The sequence below is a fragment of the Natrix helvetica genome (genome assembly GCF_964273705.1).
Source record: "Natrix helvetica genome assembly, chromosome: 15".
Taxonomy (NCBI): Eukaryota; Metazoa; Chordata; class Lepidosauria; order Squamata; family Natricidae; genus Natrix; species Natrix helvetica.
The window spans coordinates 8,246,054-8,266,916 of NC_138565.1; the positions used below are offsets into that span (position 1 = coordinate 8,246,054).

General features: G+C 45.2%; 1 protein-coding gene across 1 annotated transcript in view; it reads right to left on the bottom strand.

Annotated features, from left to right (window-relative positions):
• The window catches only part of GPSM1 (G protein signaling modulator 1), an 86,485-nt gene that overhangs the window by 24,041 nt on the left and 41,581 nt on the right, over positions 1–20,863 (bottom strand). Inside the window, exons 10-11 of the mRNA XM_081967621.1 lie at positions 10,269–10,339; positions 7,382–7,549 (exon numbers count right to left, since the gene is read on the bottom strand). Coding sequence (XP_081823747.1) covers positions 7,382–7,549; positions 10,269–10,339 — 239 coding nt within the window. The remainder of the gene's footprint in view (positions 1–7,381; positions 7,550–10,268; positions 10,340–20,863) is intronic.

Here is a 20,863-nt window from a genome sequence, read left to right on the forward strand (position 1 = left end):
TCAGTTTGTTCTTCTACAAGGCAGCATCTGAAAGGGCTCCTTTTCTGGGCTTTTGAGGCTTTCGCTTGAGGAAATTAAGAATCTTGGTTTGTCCCTAAAACTAAACAAGGGACAGACTAGAGTTCTTTGATAGCCAGCCCTTTGCTAAGATTGGAGTTGGCGCCAATGGGCAAGTTTGTCTCACGTGGCTTGATTTAAACTTCAGCAAATTCAGCAAATAGGATGACATCCACATAACAATAGGTTTTGTAAGGCAGATTTAGTGATTGTGTAAAGGACCTGCCTCAGCTGGTCCCTCAGGAAAGCAAGACTCTTGAATCCATCGAATTGAATCAAAAGAACTTTAACTAAGAGAAAGGGCATAGTGGTTACATCCAGGGTGTCCTGAACGAGGCTTCCCAAGAGCCTGAAGCAAACTCCTCGTCCTGACAAAAAAAAACACCTTTTTTATTAATTGACTGTGAATTCTGCTCATTCACATCCAGCAAAGTCTTTCAAGGGAGGATTTACGGTCACAGACCTTCTCTGGCTTGGAGAGCTGACAGGCCAATCTCTGCAGAACTTAGCCAGGAGTCTCGGAGAGTCACGAACCAATGAAGCGAGCTAATTGTCTCCTGCAAACTCCACTCCCCTGTCGCTCCTCTTTTATTTCCTCTGGGAGGGGCCATTCACCGTCCACCTCTGGCCTTACTCCCAAGCCGACCCCTGTTCTTTAGCTGTTCCCATCTCCTGGCAGCTCTGTGCATGCACACACTGGGAACAGGCTCCAGCTGTTCGTCTGCTTTACTGATGTCTGACTCTGAAGGCAGCTGATAACTGGCATACGGCCTCGACCCTCTCTCTGCCTCCGACACAGAGCCCTCCTCAGAGCCTTCCCCAGACTCCAGGATTGGCCCATCTTCCTCCCCAACCTCCTCACTGTCCGAATCTTCTGCCAGCTCCACTGGCCACTGGAGGCTCACAACACAGGGCTCTTCAGATAAGCAAAGTCAGCGAGGGAAGAAAAAAAACTACGTACTGACCACCGCAAAAGAAAAGTTCCTCAAATCAGGCATGACTCAATGATCTCATCGCTTAATGACAGAAATTCTGTTTTCAGTCGTGGCCATAACTCAAGGACTAGCTGTAATTTATTTTGCAGACTCTATCTTTAGATTATTGCATTGCCAAAAGACATCCAGTAAGGAAGGATGGATGTCAACATTAATGTCAACAGAACCCCATACACAATGGAGTTCTGGAGTCAGAAGTCACAAACTGCTAATGTTCTTCGATGCACAATTTCCAACTAGGAACTGTGCATTAGAACATAGAATAGCAGAGTTGGAAGGGACCTTGGAGGTCCTCTAGTCCAACCCCCTGCTTAGGCAGGAAACCCTACACCACTTCAGACAAATGGATATCCAACGTCTTCTTAAAGACTTCCAATGTTGGGGCATTCACAACTTCTGGAGGCAGCTTCTGTTCCACTGATTAATTGTTCTAACTGCCAGGAAATTCCTCCTCAGTTCTAAGTTGCTTCTCTCCTTGATTAGTTTCCACCCGTTGCTTCTTGTCCTGCCCTCAGGTGCTTTGGAGAATAGCCTGACTCCCTCTTCTTTGGGGTAGCCCCTGAGATATTGGAACACTGCTATCATGTCTTCCCTAGTCCTTCTTTTCATTAAACTAGACAATCACAGTTCTTTTCTTTGAAGCTCTATTTTCAGCATGTTTAAAGGTTGCTTTGAGATGGTTTTAAAGTGGTTTTTTTTTCAGGTCGCGTTATTAAGTTTCTCCAGATTCCCACCCGCCTCCCTTTGTTTTGGCTAGTTTCATCTTACCTAACTCATTTTCAGCATCTCCGGAGGCTTTGATTTTGCAGCTGAGGCTTTTAAACTTCATCAACTGCTAAAATTAATAGCCATGATGTAAGTGTTGAAAATGTAAAGCAAAAACAAAAAACAAAAAACAACCCCCTTAAAATATCACAACTAATGTCTAAGCTATAAAAAGCTCTAGCTACACACTGGTATAAATAATTGCAAAATTGAAAAAATGGTACCGTGGCCCCTTGGTGTTAGAAAAACCTCCAAAACAGATCTGTGGGTTGTCCTTCAGAGACTGTAAGATTGTTCTGGCCGAGGCTTCCCAAGAGAATGAAGCAAACTCCTTGTCCCGACAAAAAACCCTTTTATGAATTGACTGTGAATTCTGCTCATTCACATCCAGCAAAGTCTTTCAAGGGAGGATTTACGGTCACAGACCTTATCTGGCTTGGAGAGCTGCCAGGCCGACATCTGCAGAACTTGGCAAGGAGCCTCGGAGATTCACAAACCAATGAAGCGAACTAATGGTCTCCTGCAAACTCCACTCCCATTTTACTCCTCTTTTATTTCCTCTGGGAGGGGCCATTCACCGTCCACCTGTAGCCTTACTCCCAAGTCAACCCCTGTTCCTTAGCTGCTCCCTTCGTCTGGCAACTCTGCGCATGCGCACACTGGGAACAGGCTCCAGCTGTTTATCTGCCCCACTGATCTCTGACTCTGAAGGCAGCTGATATGTGTCGGACGGCCTCGACCCCCTCTCTGCCTCCAACACAGAGCCCTCATCAGAGCCTTCCCCAGACTCCAGGACTGGCCCAGGTTCCTCCCCAACCTCCTCACTGTCCGAATCTGCAACCAGCTCTGTCGCTGGTGGGCCACAACAAAGATAAAATTGTGATTCTGTTCTCCTCATTGCCTGGATTGCTGCTCTTTTGAAGTGTCACCTCTCATTCTTTCTTTTCCATCCTTTCTCATTTTGCTAAAAGTAAGGATACTGTTTTTACCATCCACCCTAAAGTAGGTGAATGGGGAAAAAAAGTGTTTTATAACATGCGTTTTTCAAACCCAGGAATTAAACATAAGCAAGTGAGCTTATATTTATGTATGTTATATTTACCCTCCAATTAACTTGAGCCAAAGATGTTCAAAATAGCCACAGGTTTCCTAAAAATCCAGCATACAATGAATCATAGAATCGCAGACAGGGAAGATATCATTATAAGCCAGTGTTTTTCGAACTTTGTAACTTTAAAATGGTTTTCCCAGTCGCAATGGATGGCTGTGAAGGTTGGACCCTAAGGAAGGCTGAGCGCCAAAGAATGGAGGCCTTTGAACTCTGGGGCTGGAGAAGAAGTCTCCTGCATTGAGTCCCTTGGACTGCAAGGCCATCCAACCGGTCAGTCCTAGAGGAGATCAACCCTGACTGCTCTTTAGAAGGCCAGATCCTGAAGAGGAAACTCAAATGCTTTGGCCACCTAAGGAGAAGGAAGAAGGACTCCCTGGAGAAGAGCCTCATGCTGGGAACGATGGAGGGCAAAAGAAGAAGGGGACGGCAGAGAAGGAGGTGGCTGGATGGAGACACCAAAGCAGTCGGTGTGAGCTTAAACAGACTCCAGAGGATAGTAGAGGACAGCAAGGCCTGGAGGAACGTTGTCCATGGGGCCGGGATGGGTCGGACACGAATTCACAATTAACAACATTAAAATGGATGGATTTCAACTCCCAGAATTCCCTTTTGGAAAACATTGATCTAGTCCAGACAAGATAAATCTCTTGAATTGTCTGAGCACAACAAAATAGAGGGGCAGAGAAGCATTGGTTCCATGGACATTGCACTGACTATCTCCCCTCTCCAAGAAAGTTTCCAGCCAAAAGCCCTTGCGTCATCAAGAGATTTCTTCCAAACGCTTGTCTAAATATTTTCCTTTGTTGTTAAAATGAAAGGGATGTGGGCCATGGAGATTCTCAGTCAGCCAGGTGATGATTGTCCCAAAGGTGCAAATTTCAGGAGTCAACTGGAATCTGGAATCAGAAAGTCCAGTTGCCTCTTGAAAAAACACCTCTGGGAAGGGATGAGCCAATCTGCACCAATTCATGGAACAGCAAATGTTTAAGATGGTTAGAATCTCCCCTTTTAAGTCATCTCTTTAAGAGGTGAAGCAGAGCTGCTGATCAACTTTGATCACCACATTACAAAAAAAGGTGTTGAGATTTTGGAAAAAGGGCTGTGAGAAGAGCAACCAAGAGGATTAAAGGCCTGGAGGCTAAAACCTAGGAAGAATGGCTGCAAGAATTGGGCTTGGCTAAAGAAAAGGAAGTCTAGAGGGGACATGAAAACAGTCTTCCAGTATTTGAGGGGCGGCCACAAAGAAGAGGGGACGGGGGGGGGGGGAGGTCAAATTATTCTCCAAATCGCCGGAGGGCAGAAAAAGAAATAAAGATTGGAAACTAATCAAAGAGGGAAGCAACCTGGAATTAAGGAGAAACTTCCTAACAGTGAGAAGAGTTAACCGGTGGAACGGCTTGCCACCAGAAATAGTGGTCGCTCCATCACGGGAAGATTTCTAAGGAGAGACTGGACAGTCACTTGTGTGAGATTGTGTAGGCTCTCCTGATTGAGCAGGGGGTTGGACTACAAGATCTCCAAAGTCCCTTCCAGTTTATTCTATTCTATTCTATTCTATTCTATTCTATTCTTCTATTCTATTGTTTTATTCTATTCTATTGTTTCATTCCTATTGCTATTCCATTCCATTCCATTTTATTCTATTCTATTGTTTTATTCCTATTCCTATTTCTATTCCCATTCCATTCCATTCTATTCTATTGTTTTATTCCCATTGCTATTGCTATTCCATTCCATTCTATTGTTTTATTCCTATTCAGTAATGGGTTTCAAATTTTTTTAGAACCCCTCCTGTAGGTGTGGCCTGCTTTTGTGGGAGTGGCTTGCCAGCCATGTGACCGGGCGGGAGTGGCTTGCCAGCCATGGGACCGAGCGGGAGTGGCTTGGCAGTCATGTGACTGAGTGGGCGTGACCAACTTGTAAAATGTGGTGAAACTCACTTAACAACACTCTTGCTTAGCAACCAAAATGTTGGCTCAGAAACTCATTTGAAGCACGTAAGTCTTAAAGCTGTCAAGTTACAAGACCCTTGCACCCCTAACCCTTTAGAGACAAAAAAACCCAGAGGTGTTCAAAGTTGACAGCTTTAAGACTTGTGGACTTCAACTCCCAGAATTCCTCCTCTCGCTCTTCATCTTGATGATGTGCGGACGGGCGGGGGGAGAGAGGGAGCTGGAGCCGGTTCTAAACGGCACTGTAGATTTGTGGAACCTCTTCTATAGAAGAGGTTAGAACTGGCAGGAACCCACCTCTATTCCTATTCCTATTCCATTCCATTCTAGTTTATTCTATTCTAAATTGAGAAAATTAGCTGTAGCTCAGGGTTGAAATCCCGGGAACTCTCTTGAGCTTCGTTGTTTCCCTGCTGATGTTTCACGACCAAAATAGGTAACATCATCGATGCGCTAATGAAACATAACGAAACATCTGCAACGGTACAAGCAGGATCAAAGGCACCAAGGATCCCTCATAGCTATTTATGCTTTCCGCTCAGGATATGGGCTTCCTTCCTTGCTCCCTCTTCCTTCCTTTGCTGCACCTTGTGGGACTAAACTTTTATTTTACAGAGCAGGACATCAGGACAATTATTTAACCCCAGGAGAATCATGGCGTCCGCTGGGTTTAATTAATAAAGAAAATTGTTGTCGTTCTTAATGTCTCAGATGCAGAGCAGACCAAGTAAGCTCCCCCATCCCCCCCCCAAAAAAAGCAGCCCTGGTCCTTTTACTTCCTGCAAGGTCTTATTATGTTATTTGTCTCCTTGGAAAGGAAGGCTCCCGATCTTAATGGCAGTTTAGTGCTAACAGGACATGAAAAATGGCTCAGAACCCAAACAGATGAAGCCGTGAAGATCTGGAATTCATCAGCCAATGTGCCTCTGGTTGTCTCTGGTGCCTATAAATGGCCTTGGCTTGGAGATTCTGGCCGATCATCAACGCAACTGCATTATACATATACATCTATACTTTTTGCATGCTAAAAAAAATCCAAAGACTCCGAAAAGGTGAATTGGGTGACGAGGTCAACTTTGCATTTTTGACTGCAGCATTTGCAGTCTCTTTCCCATATATATGAACACAGTCTGTTTTATGTACCACTATCCATGCTTATTTGTATATTTATTATGCGTTCATTTATTCAGCTTCTGCTCGTTTTATTGAGGCTTTCTAATCTTGTGCTCAGACGAAAAAACACGCCTTTCCCTCAAGGACAAAGATAGAACTCATCTGTTGAAATCTACACGCCGCTTTTGAAAAAGCTCGCATCGCTTTAGCACTGCGTCGATTTCCCCCGTGCAAGTTTTAATCAGCGCAAACGGGCTTTAGCCCTACACCCAAGGAAAATACCGCGGTAACTGCATTTCTGAATTAAAGATTGCAAGGAAAAGAATAAAAGGTCTTCACTGAAAATGACTTTTGAAAGGCAAGGATCCAATTTGAAAACAATCCCTGCTTTTTGGGGTGCTCCGAAACCTGAAAAGACCAACTTTTGAACTTTCTGTTCTATAAATTGTCCATTTGCTCTTCTATTGCTGTTCCCTTGGAAGGAAAAAGGGATCGAGACCCTGAATTTGTGTGTGTGTGTGTTTGTGTGTACTAGCTGATAACCCGGCGCTTCCCCAGGTATTTATTTATCCCAATCCTCCTTCCATGAACGTCGCCACAATTTCTAATGTTGGATTTTCCCCCTTACCAGAGGGAGCCCCCTTGTGGAGTACTGTGAAGCCGTTACCATGGCAACTCCACAGTGCTGTACAGTAGAAGCCATTTTAAGGCACAACAGGCTGCATCTTAACAGAACACCCCCCCAAGGGGTGTTAGGGGTCTCTTACCCCCACAGTATTTGTTTCCAGAGAGTATGTAACCTTTGTACCAAGTCTGGTTGAAATTGCCCCATTGTTCCAGAGTTATGCTGGAACATGCAAACACACACAGTCATTTATATATAAATAAATATTCCAGCTCTACTCTATTCTAAAATTCTATCCTATTCTAAGTAAGCCCTAATGCATCATTCGGAGCAAAAATTAATATAAGACTGGGTCTTATTTTCAGGGAAACACAGGTATTGTATTTTTCGGAGTATAAGACGCACCCTTTTCCCTCAAAAAAGACGCTGAAAATATGGGTGCGTCTTATACACTGAATACAACAATTTTTTTGCTCTCTGAAACACCACCCCTTTACCAAAATGGCCGTGCAGAGCCTTTAGAAGCTTTGCAGAGTGCTCCTGGGGACTGGGGAGGGCAGAAATGAGCTGGTGGGGGGCAAAACCAAAATTTTGCCCCCCACCAGCCCCCAGGAGCACACTGCAAGGCTCCTAACGGCTATGCATGCCCTCCCCCCATTTTTTTGCAAAAAACACACCCGTTTTCACAAAAAATGGGCCGCTTTTTGCTCGTTTTCGGGAGGGGGGGCGCCACCAGAAAACACTTGGTAACTTTCCTTCTTACCAGCTGTGGTAACTGCACTTGGACATCACTGGCTTCCAGAGGAGAGTCATTGTAAACTTCCAACAACGACGGGTTTTGACGGTATTTATGGCAGCTGGCAGAGAAAGGCAAGGAAGCTTTCCCAGTAATTCCAAGGTCTCCTAAGTGAAGGGTTTCTCCATTCTGATCCTGAAAAAAAAAATGAATTCATGGGACAAATCCCCCAAAGCTGAAGTTTCTCCAGGAAGGCCCCACCAGCAGTAACCTCACTTCTCCTTTACAAGTTTGTGACGTGACACTGCTGTGGGTAGAGGTGGTATTTAGCCAGTTCGGACCAGTTCTGGCGAACCGGTAGCGGAAATTTTGAGTAGTTCAGAGAACCGTCAAATACCACCTCTGGCTGGCCCCGCCCCACTCTATTCACTGCCTCCCGAGTCCCAGCTGATTGGCTGTGTTTTCCTTTGTTGCCCTGCACAGGAGAACAGACCTGGAAAGCAGATTAGTTGGCTGTGGAGCAGGGATGGGTTTGGGCAGCCAGTATTGCCAGTTCGCTCATGGGTGCTTTGCGCACGCTTGATGTGCATGCATGGGTGCATGCGCAGTACAGTAAAAATTGGTCTGCGCATGCGCAGAAACCCAAAACAAGATGGTGGGCCAGTTTGGGGGCGTGGCAGGCCTGGGGCGCTGCTGATTCTAGCGACCCAGGCTGCCAAACCTCTACTGGTTCGGCTGAACTGGTTCAAACCGGTAGGAACCCACCCCTGCTGAGGAGGGAATGGGGATTTTGCAGTATCCTTTCCCCTGGAGTGGGGTGGAACAGGAGATTTTGCTGTATCCTTCCCCCAGGACTGGGGAGGGAATGGGAATTTTGCAGTATCCTTTCCCCTGGAGTGGGGTGGAACAGGAGATTTTGCAGTATCCTTCCCCCAGGACTGGGGAGGGAATGGGGATTTTGCAGGATCCTTCCCCTTGGAGTGGGGAAGGAATGGGGATTTTGCAGTATCCTTCCCCTTGGAGTGGGTAAGGATGGAGATTTTGCAGTATCCTTCCCCTTGGAGTGGGGAAGGAATGGGGATTTTGTAGTATCCTTCCCCAGGAGTGGGGTGGGTTTTGCTGTATCCTTCCCCCAGGACTGGGAAGGGAATCGAGATTTTGCGGTATCCTTCCCCTTGGAGTGTGTAAGGATGGGGATTTTGCAGTATCCTTCCCCTTGGAGTGGGGAAGGAATGGGGGATTTGCAGTATCCTTCCCCAAGAGTGGGGTGGATTTTGCTCTATCCTTCCCCCATGACTGGGAAGGGAATGGGGATTTTGCAGTATCCTTCCGCCAGGAGTGGGGAGTGAATGGACATTTTGCAGTATCCTTCCCCCAGGAGTGGGGAGGAATGGAGATTTTGCAGTATCCTTCCCCAGGACTCGGAAGGGAATGGAGATTTTGCAGTATCCTTCCCCTTGGAGTGGGGAAGGAATGGGGATTTTGCTCCATCCTTCCCCCAAGACTGGGAAGGGAATGGGGATTGTGCAGTATCTTTCCCCTGCCACGCCCACCCAGCCACGGCCATAGAACCGGTAGCAAAAAAAAAATGGAATCCCATCACTGGCTGTGGGTTTGTGTCTTTGTGACTTTGCTCAGACACTGGAAAGACACAACTTGTTACTTGCTTGCCGACAAAAAACAGGCAAACAGATGGCTGGGTTTTTTGCTGGTAATTGTCACATGTTTGTTGACAGCACTGCAGTCTGCTACTTGGCCATTGCCAAGGAAACGTGGATAATATAAAATGCAACATGCAGGTAAAATAAAATCAAACACTTGCATCACCATAAAATGCAAGTAATGTAAATACAGTAGGATGTTGATGGAAAAACAAAGAGAGACTGCTTTAAATTCCGGCCAAGTGCGTCCATTTCTACCTATCCTCCCCACCACAAAATAATTCCACAGACTTCTTTGCAGGAGCCAAATGTGTCGTGTGGAATTCTTGGAATGGAAGTCCATCTTATCTGGAGCATATCTTTGGTTCTCAGAATCTCAGTGATTGTCAGATTGGAGAATTCTGGGAATTGCAGTCTGTCGAAGGACATTTTTTTTCAATTCCCAGAATTCTCAGCAAGGTTCAGACTGGAGAATTCTGGGAATTGAAGTCTCTCTATCCGGAGGACATTTTTTTTCAATTCCCAGCATTCTCAGCAAGGTTCAGACTGGAGAATTCTAGGAATTGAAGTCTCTCTATCCGGAGGACATTTTTTTTTCAATTCCCAGAATTCTCAACAAGGTTCAGACTGGAGAATTCTAGGAATTGAAGTCTCTCTATCCGGAGGACATTTTTTTTTCAATTCCCAGAATTCTCAACAAGGTTCAGACTGGAGAATTCTGGGAATTGAAGTCTCTCTACCCGGAGGACATTTTTTTTCAATTCCCAGCATTCTCAGCAAGGTTCAGACTGGAGAATTCTGGGAATTGAAGTCTCTCTATCCGGAGGACATTTTGTTTCAATTCCCAACATTCTCAGCAAGCTTCAGACTGGAGAATTCTGGGAATTGAAGTCTGTCTATTCAGAAGACAATCCTTTAACTCTCAAAATACTCAGCTAAGGCCAGGCTGGAGAATTCGGGAAGCTAAAGTCCACCCATATTAGGAGTGGGTTCCGGCAGGTACTACTGCCAGTTCGCTCGTGGGTGCGCCATGTACGTTCTTGATGCGCGCTGCATGTGCTTGCATGCGCAGTGCAATTAAAATTGTTTAAAAACAAGATGGCGGTGCCACTACCGGTTCAACCGGACCGGTCTGAACCAGTAGGAAGACGCCACCACTGACCCATATCCAGAAGGCACTCAGGATTGGGCGGGTTGTATTAGAACAACAAGAACCGTGGTCTTTTGCACAACCAACTTCGACTGTTATTTACCTTTTCAGAAGGGAATCTCAGGAGGTCAAGTTTGGGCAAGCTGTTTGTTTGGCTCCACTTTGGCCTGGCTCCTGAAAGAGAAAAGGGGCAGCCGTTGGTGAGAATTTCGAGACAAACGAAACCGCAAACCCGGAATGCAGCTAGTCTTCGACTTACCACCACAGCTAAGCCCAGCATTTCTGTTGCTAACTGAGACATTTGTTAAGTGGATTTCGCTCTCTGGAGGGCGAAAAACAGCCCAACGTGTAAACCTGAAGTCCGTTCCCCAACTTCAGGGCAAAAACAGTCAAAAATCAAGGCCGAAAATCAGCTGACAGGGCAATGCCTCGCGTGCCCTCATAAATGGCTCTGCATGCCACCTCCGGCACGCGTGCCCTAGGTTCGCCATTATGGACTTAGGATTTCCATTTCCCATTTTGCCTGTAGAGCCAGCCATGACACCTACATGACCCCAAAGGAAGCTGACAACAGGTGTTAAAATATGAAAGGGTCCATTCTTACACAGGAACAGGTACCTCAATCACAAAGCCCCAAAGGATGTATCAAAACCCACCTCCTCTCAATCCCATTTTGTCAGCTACCCCAGAAATGTGCTGCTGTCACTAAAGCTCCTAACATCCAAATAAACAGAGACTTCCTTTCCTGCAGCCATTTTACTTCCAGCGTCTTCCTCCCGGCTTAGAATCAGACCGGATTTCTCTTCCAACAATTCACTAAATTGATGGTTGCAAACTGAGGACTACCGATATTCTGCGCTATGTTTCTAAATCTGAAATTCTAAATCTAAATTCTACATCTAGTGAATAAATGGGGAACTCATCAAATTTGCAGATGACACCCAAGCTGGCAGGAATAGCCAACACTCCAGAAGATAGGCTTAAGATACAGAAGGATCTTGACAAACTTGAACATTGGGCACTATCTAATAAAATGAAATTCAATGGTGAAAAGAGTAAGGTTCTACATTTAGGCAAGAAAAACGAAATGCACAGGTACAGTATAGGTGGTACCTTGCTCAACAGTAGTAACTGTGAAAGGGATCTTGGAGTCTGAGTGGGCAACCATTTAAATAGGAGCCAGCCGTGTGCAGCAGCTGCCAAAAAAGCCAACACAGTCCTAGGCTGCATCAACAGAGGGATAGAATCAAGATCACGTGAAGTGTTAATACCACTTTATAATGCCTTGGTAAGGCTACACTTGGAATACTGCATTCAGTTCTGGTCGCCACGATGTAAAAAAGATGTGGAGATTCTAGAAAGAGTGCAGAGAAGAGCAACAAAGATGATTAGGGGACTGGAGACTAAAACATATGAAGAACGGTTGCAGGAACTGGGTATGTTCAACTTAACAGAAAGAAGCACTAGGGGAGACATGATAGCATTGTTCCAATATCTCAGGGGTTGCCACAAAGAAGAGGGAGTCAAACTATTCTCCAAGGCACCTGAGGGTAGAACAAGAAGCAATGGGTGGAAACTCATCAAGGAGAGAAGCAACTTAGAACTGAGGAGAAATTTCCTGACAGTTAGAACAATTAATCAGTGGAACAGAAGTTGCCTCCAGAAGTTGTGAATGCCCCAACACTGGAAGTCTTTAAGAAGATGTTGGATAGCCATCTGTCTGAAATGGTATAGGGTTTCCTGCCTAGGCAGAGGGTTGGACTAGAAGACCTCCAAGGTCCCTTCCAACTCTACTATTGTATTGTATTGTATTGTATTGTATTGTATTGTATTGTATTGTATTGAAATTTAGCTTCCAAAATACAGGAAGCGATTTGCTGTATATCATCCCCCAGGGGTCCCACTGGAAGTATGTGTCAGGGGAAATTTCACCCTGAGCTAATGAGGTGTAGACCGTCGGCTTCCCTAAAAAGTATATCTTCAGAAAAAGCGAAAAAAGACCCGATAACATCTTCTAATTAAAAACAAAATTTTAATATGAAAAATAAAATGAAAACAAATCTATCTAATTGTTACATTTTGGCAAGAGCAATTCTCGTCCACCTTCTTGGCAGGCGAACAGAAGATCAAAAGTAAAGAAGTCTCTGGAATGTGTGATGTATTAAGAAACGTGTTGAGAAGCATGCACAGTAAATCATTGCTGATAAGGCCTATGACCTGCGCAGTAATTATTCAGTTCAGCTAGCAAACAATTAAGGCAGTGACAGTATGCCCACGTTAGGAGGAGGCGGGAAGAATGAGAAGGGTCAGGAAAATGGAAATTTACGGTAAATCCTATGAAAAATGATTAAAGTAGAAAAAACGGAGGGGGATCGAATTATCTCTTTCAAACACTGAAAAAGGATCACAAGAAGAAGATCAAGCCCACGGCTCTTTTATCCAAGAATGATTGCAAATAAAAATATTGTACCTGTTGTTTTTAAAAAAAACAGTCATGCAAATAAACAACAAATTTCAGGTTTCTTTGATTTATTTTTACAGGGCAGATAATTGCAATGCCCTGTAGAAAGAAAGAAAAGTCAATTTGGCTTGGAGATAAATAGAAATAGGCCAAATCGTAAACGCTGCCTGTGCTGGAAATTTTTTAGGGAAATATTTATAGAATGTGATTGCTAGGAATTAAGTTTTTATACTATCCAGAGACAATTATTCTATACAGAACTGCAACGTTAGGAGGTAAAACCTTAATCCATTTCTATCTATGTTGCTCCTGCATCACCAATGCAAAGAAATCTGCTCCGCATTCAAAAACAGTTTTGTGAACGGAATGGGCATTATCCCCATTGTGCCGCCACTATTTGGGTTTCCCCAGATGTGCCAACATGGCTCTCGTAATAAACTGGAACGTTAAGCAATTCTTTGCCTCGGACTCTGATTTAATTTTGGATGTTATTGGTAACCTTGCCAGTGGGATGATATTTTATCATTGGTTAGACATTGGAAACAGAAGTTAGCAAGGAGGAGATATAAAAAGAGGAAATGTTAATACGGAGAGAATGCAAAGATGATGAAGTTATGTATTATTGCTATTATACTATTATATACTTATATTATTAATATTATTGGGATGAATATGACAACAAATATGTGGATCATGACTGTTCAAATAACTGTACCCAGATCACACGCTCTTTGACGGAAATGGAAAATAATACAAACAAAACTAATAAAACTTTTTAAATATAAAATGTCTGTGCTGGGACTAGAAAGCCAAAGGGATTTATTTTGTAAAGGAGGTTAGATTGCAAGATTGTCCGAGGGGTGAAGGTGGCTGTTTGGCTAACACCACACACCATGCAACCTGCCACTGGTGCCAAGAAACTGCCCATGTCCTTTCCAGATGAATGGCAGCTTCGTTCATCAGTGCCAGGCAGGGGAACTCCACAAAGAAATCTGCTTTTTTAAAAAATTTATTGGAGGAGCTGGTAACGGCATCTTGTTTCTGAGGTAGCAAGGGAAGGAAGCTTTGAGGAAAAGGAGGCAGGCCATTTTCCCAGTTGCCAAAATCCTTTTTTTCCAAAAATGTTGAGCGTTTTAATTTTTATTATATAAAACACAAAGAAGGAAAGAAAACAATAGGAAATTGAGGGAGGGAAAGGGAGCGGAGGAAAGGGGGTGTGAGATAGAAGGGGAAAGAGAGAAAGAAAGAGAGAGAGAAAGAAGTAAAAGAAAAAAGTAAGCAAGCAAGAGGGAGGGAGGGAGGGAGGGAGAGAGAGAGAGAAAGAAAGAAAGAAAGAAAGAAAGAAAGAAAGAAAGAAAGAAAGAAAGAAAGAAAGAAAGGGAAAAAAAGCAAGCAAGTGGGAGGGAGGGAGGGAGAAAGAAAAAAGAAAGAAAGAGAGAAAGAAGAAAATGAAAAAAGCAAGCAAGGAAGCAAGAGGGAGGGAGGGAGGGAGGGAGAGAGAGAGAGAGAAAGAGCGAGCGAGAGAGAGAGAGAGAGAAAGCAAGCAAGCAGGAGGGTGGGAGGGGGAAAGAAAAAGAAAGAGAGAGAGAGAAAGAAAGAAGAAAAAGAAAAAAGCAAGCAAGCAGGAGGGAGGGAGGGAGGGAGAGAAGGAAAGAAAGAAAGAAAGAAAGAAAGAAAGAAAGAAAGAAAAAGAAAGAAAGGAAGAGAAAGAAAGAAAGAAAGAAAGAAAGAGAAAGAAAGAAAGAAAGAAAAAGAAAGAAAAAAAGAAAGAAAAAAAGAAAGAAAAAGAAAGAAAGAAAGAGAAAAAGAGAGAGAGAAAGAAAGAAAGAAAAAGAAAGAAAGAGAAAGAAAGAAAGAAAGAAAGAAAGAAAGAAAGAAAAAGAAAGAAAGAAAAAGAAAGAAAGAAAGAAAGAAAGAAAGAAAGAAAGAAAGAAAGAAAGAAAGAAAGAAAGAAAGACAGACAGACAGACAAGGGGACATTGACTTCCAACTCTTCTTAGCACAGTACAAGATAAAACACCCTCCAACCCCAACTGTTTCCTTTTACCCATTAATATATCACTAGACATTCCGATAACACCAAATCTTTCTAATCAACAAAACCAAAGTCAACGTTTTGTTTTTCTTCTTCTTCACAAGCGCGAATTCCAGAAGTGATCTATCCACATGAAAACACATTTTCCTCTTTGAATAAAATAATTGATTTAACCCTCCCTGCTTCTATCTTCCTTGCTATGGAAATAACATGTATTTCTATTTGCACCTGGTAATCTTTGTGAGCTGTCACCATTTTTACTTACAACATTTATTGTATTCTTTCACATTCTTTGACCTTGCTGGAAAAAAAAATGTTTAAAAAATTATTTTCCTTTTTTTTTTAGCAAGACCAAAATCCTTCTTCATAACACAAGACCCCAAGGGAATTCAGACAAACTGAATTCTGCTAGAATAACCATCTCTTTCACTGAGGAGGCTCTTGGTATGTCTGGACGAGATGCTACTCTTTCAATCAATCTGGAACGGAGCTTGGCGGTCTTCTAGTCCAACTCTTAGTAAGCCTTAGTAAGGCCACACCTAGAGTACTGCATCCAGTTTTGGTCACCACACTATAAAAGAGGTTGAGAACAGTGGTGAAATTCATTTTCTTTACTACCAGTTCTGTGGGCGTGGCTTGGTGGGCGTGGCAGGGAAGGATGCTGCAAAATCCCCATTCCCTCCCCACTCCAGGGTGAGGATACTGCAAAATCTCCATTCTCTCCCCACTCCAGGGGGAGGATACTGCAAAATCTCCATTCTTTCCCCACTCCAGGGGGAGGATACTGCAAAATCCCCATTCCCTTTCCACTCCAAGGGAAGGACACTGCAAAATCCCCATTCTCTCCCCACTCCAGGGGAAGGATACTGCAAAATCCCCATTCCCTTCCCACCCCAGGGGAAGGATACTGCAAAATCCCCATTCCCTCCCCACTCCAGGGGAAGGACACTGCAAAATAATAATAATAATAATAATAAATTTGAATTTATTAGCCGCTCCCTTTCCAGGCAGGACTCGGGGCAGCGTACAATGGGGCATATAGAACATAAAAACATGTGTACAAACACATAAACATACATAAATACAAAGACACACATGCACGGAGGAGGTAACAAATTACAACATTTAGACAGTTAAAATCACCATTAAAATACCCCAATTGTAAAAAACCCAATGTACAATTAAAATTTAAAATTTAAAAAGACAGTCAGGAGGAGTGAGAAAAATTACGGTTGAGCCAGGCCAGATAATTGAAAGAGGTGGGTCTTCAGCTGTACACGGAAGGAGCGGAGATCGGAAGTAATCCTGATGTCACGGGGGAGGTCATTCCACAGGGCTGGGCCCATCACAGAGAAGGCTCTGCTCCTGGGTGTCGCCCCCCGACACTGTTTGGCGGACGGCACCCGGAGAAGTCCCTCTCTGTGTGAGCGAATTGGTCGTAGGGATGTGTGGGGCAGGATGCGATCCTGCATGTAACTAGGCCCTGTGCCATGAAGTGCTTTAAAGATCATAATCAAAACCTTGAAATGCACTCGGTAGACCACAGGAAGCCAGTGCAGCTCGCGCAGGAGAGGTGTTACAGGGGAGTATCTAGTCCTCCCCATAATCACCCGCGCGGCCGCGTTCTGGACCAACTGTAGTCTCCGAGTGCATCTCAAGGGAAGCCCCATGTAGAGAGCATTGCAGTAGTCCAGGTGAGACGTCACTAGCGCATGGGTGACTGTGCGTAGGGCATCCCGGTCCAATAAGGGGCGCAATTGGCGCATCAGGCGGACCTGATGGAACGCCCCCCTTGCCACGGCTGTTACATGGTCATCCATGGACAGCCGGGCATCTAGGAGGACGCCCAAATTGCGCACCTGTTCCATGGGGGCTAGTTGCACGCCCCCGATGGCCAGAGATGGAAGCACCTGGTTGAACCGGGAGGCCGGAAGCCACAGCCACTCCGTCTTGGAAGGGTTGAGTTTTAGTCGGTTGCCATCCATCCAGACCCGTACGGCCTCCAAACACCGGGACATCATTTCGACGGCCTCATTGGGGTGGTTCGGGGTGGAAATGTATAGCTGAGTATCATCAGCATACAGATGATATCCCACCCCAAAACCACAGATGATCTCGCCCAGCGGTTTCATGTATGTGTTGAACAGGAGAGGCGAGAGCACCGATCCCTGTGGCACTCCACATGTGAGTGGCCTCCGGGTCGATCTCTGCTCCCCTGCCAACACACGTTGCGTCCGGTCAGAGAGGTAGGAGCCAAACCACCGTAAAACGGTGCCCCTGACTCCCAACCCCTCTAGCCGGTGCAACAGGATACCATGGTCGATGGTATCGAACGCCGCCGAGAGATCTAATAGGACCAGGATAGAGGAACAACCCCTATCTCTGGCCCTCCAGAGATCATCAACCAATGCGACCAAGGCCGTCTCGGTGTTGTGCCCGGGTCGGAAGCCGGACTGGCGCGGGTCTAGATAATCATTTTCCTCCAGGTGATGTGGTAACTGCTGTACCACCACACTCTCTACAACCTTCGCTAAGAAAGGAAGGTTGGAGACTGGACGATAATTGACTAGGTCCGTTGGGTCCAGGGAAGGCTTCTTGAGCAGGGGCCTCACCACCGCCTCTTTCAAGGCGGCCGGTAGAGACCTCTCACCCAACGAGGCGTTCACTAGGCCCAGGAGCCAGTCGCGCGTAACCTCCCAGGATGCCAGTACAAGCCAGGAGGGACACGGGTCCCCATTCCCCATTCCCTCCCCACTCCAGGGGAAGGATACTGCAAAATCTCCATACCCTTTCCACTCCAGGGGAAGGATACTGCAAAATCCCCATTCCCTTCCCACTCCAGGGGAAGGATACTGCAAAATCCCCATTCCCTTCCCACTCCAGAGGAAGGATACTGCAAAATCTCAATTCTCTCCCCACTCCAGGGGAAGGATACTGCAAAATCCCCATTCCCTCCCCACCCCAGGGGAAGGATACTGCAAAATCTCCATTCCCTCCCCACTCCAGAGGAAGGATACTGCAAAATCTCCATTCCCTCCCTACTCCAGAGGAAGGATACTGCAAAATCCCCATTCCCTTCCCACTCCAGGGGAAGGATACTGCAAAATCCCCATTCCCTTCCCACTCCAGGGGAAGGACACTGCAAAATCTCCATTCCCTCCCCACTCCAGGGGAAGGATACTGCAAAATCCCCATTCCCTTCCCACCCCAGGGGAAGGATACTGCAAAATCTCCATTCCCTCCCCACCCCAGGGGAAGGATACTGCAAAATCTCCATTCCCTCCCCACTCCAGAGGAAGGATACTGCAAAATCCCCATTCCCTTCCCACTCCAGGGGAAGGATACTGCAAAATCCCCATTCCCTTCCCACTCCAGGGGAAGGATACTGCAAAATCCCCATTCCCTTCCCACTCCAGGGGAAGGACACTGCAAAATCTCCATTCCCTCCCCACTCCAGGGGAAGGATACTGCAAAATCCCCATTCCCTTCCCACCCCAGGGGAAGGATACTGCAAAATCTCCATTCCCTCCCCACTCCAGAGGAAGGATACTGCAAAATCTCCATTCCCTCCCCACTCCAGAGGAAGGATACTGCAAAATCCCCATTCCCTTCCCACTCCAGGGGAAGGATACTGCAAAATCCCCATTCCCTTCCCACTCCAGGGGAAGGATACTTCAAAATCCCCATTCCCTTCCCACTCCAGAGGAAGGATACTGCAAAATCTCCATACCCTTTCCACTCCAGGGGGAGGATACTGCAAAATCCCTATTCCCTTTCCACTCCAAGGGAAGGACACTGCAAAATCCCCATTCCTTCCCCACTCCAGGGGAAGGACACTGCAAAATCCCCATTCCCTTTCCACTCCAGGGGAAGGATACTGCAAAATCCCCATTCCCTTCCCACTCCAGGGGAAGGATACTGCAAAATCCCCATTCCCTCCCCACTCCAGGGGAAGGATACTGCAAAATCCCCATTCCCTCCCCACTCCAGGGGAAGGATACTGCAAAATCCCCATTCCCTTCCCACTCCAGGGGAAGGATTCTGCAAAATCTCCATTCCCTTCCCACTCCAGGGGAAGGATACTGCAAAATCCCCATTCCCTCCCCACTCCAGGGGAAGGATACTGCAAAATCTCCATTCTCTCCCCACTCCAGAGGAAGGATACTGCAAAATCTCCATTCCCTCCCTACTCCAGAGGAAGGATACTGCAAAATCCCCATTCCCTTCCCACTCCAGGGGAAGGATTCTGCAAAATCTCAATCCTCTCCCCACTCCAGGGGAAGGATACTGCAAAATCCCAATCCTCTCCCCACTCCAGGGGAAGGATACTGCAAAATCTCAATTCTCTCCCCACTCCAGGGGAAATATACTGCAAAATCTCCATTCTCTCCCCACTCCAGGGGAAGGATACTGCGAAATCCCCATTCCCTCCCCACTCGGAATAGCCAGAGGTGGTATTTGCCGCTTCTCTGAACTACTCAAAATTTCTGCTACCAGTTCTCCAGAACCTGTCAGAACCTCCTGAATTTCACCCCTGGTTGAGATTCTAGAAAGAGTGCAGAGAAGAGCAACCTAGATGATTAAAGGACTGGAGGCTAAAACCTACAATGAACGGTTGCAGGAACTGGGCATGGCTAGTCTGGTGAAGAGAAGGACCAGGGAAGACAGGATAGCAGCCTTCCAATACCACTGAAAGTTGTTGAGGTTAAGAAACACTGCCTTAAACTGTGGAACTACCCCCCACAAGAAATCTTGATGCTGTACGTTTCCTCTTAGGAAGACAGCTAGAAAAACCTTTGCCAATTCTCTTCGAAATGATGACTTAACAGTTTTAGGAGGGAAGGAAATGTTTTAAAAAATATTGTAAAGATTTTAAAACTTAAAAAGCGGATGAAAACACAACCCTAAACTTACTTCTCCTGCTTCTGTCCCCAGGCACCTCTCTCATCCTGTGAAGGCATCTTGCCAACTGGGCAATCCCATCATTTTACAAAGGGGAAACTGAGGTTATCCCCGTGAGATGCTGCTGAAGGCCACGAGAAGGCAGAGCCTTCACACCCAAATCTCATCTTCAAAAATCTTCGCCTTCCCCAGGCCAGATTTTTTTTAAAAAAAAAAACCTAAATAAACGATGCCTCATTTCCCTTCAAGCAGAAACAATGTTCTGCTTACTTTTCCATCAAAGGTAACAGGACAGATACTCACCTGAAGCAGAAAAAAAATACCTGTGTTTCTTCGGTACTTTTCTAGCCGGCTCAGAAAGCATCACTGGGTGCATTTCAAACAGCAGCTGATACTGCCTACACCTCCGCGCTATTTCTCCCTCTACTACCGCTATCCCACACGTTCAATTTAAAATTAATTTTATCCCTCCTTCTCCACCCCATCAGATTAGCAGCAACTGACAAGCAGCTGGGGTGTGTGTGTGTGTAACTTTAAATATTTCTCTGTTACTCTCCTACGTTCGTTATTTCCATGTTTACCAACTGGCCCAGCAAACAAGTAAAAAATGAGGAGTGGGGAATCCTCAGGGACATTTCTAAATGCTTCCTTTATCTTTTGAGGTTTGTCGAAGTGTTTAATCGAGGGCGTGTTAACGTCCAGAACCACTACCGACCTCCGCTCCTTCCGACAGAAACTCAAGACCCACCTGTTCCAATTAGCTGGCCTGGCCCATTTATAGTCCCATTTTATACCTCCTGGCAAACATTTTATTCTGGGATAGTTTTTTAGGGGTAGTTTTTAATGCATTTTTAAATTTTTAAATTTGAACTTTAACTATTATGGTACAGTAAATTATATGTTACCTCCTCCAGCCACATCTATATCTATATCTATATTTATATTTATGTATATTTATTGTGTTTTTAATATGACTGTACACCGCCCGAGTCCCTTCTGGGAGAGGGCGCGGTTTATAAATTAAATAAAAGTTAAAGTAAGTTAAGTTTTGGTCCAGGAGAGCAGACAGTCGAAGGATTCATCCCTATTTTTAGACATGTCTAAGCCGTGTGCGTGTGTTTGCAGAGTTTTCAAATCCTAACCTTGCAAAGGTATACGTTTGAACAACCTATTTTCTCATGTTTCATAAATTCATCAAAGAAAGAATTTTTTTTTTTTTAAAAAGAAGAAGAAGCAGTATAGATTTGGACAATTGGCAAGACTTATGGGAAAGAAACAGAAAGTTAACCTTAGCCACCCC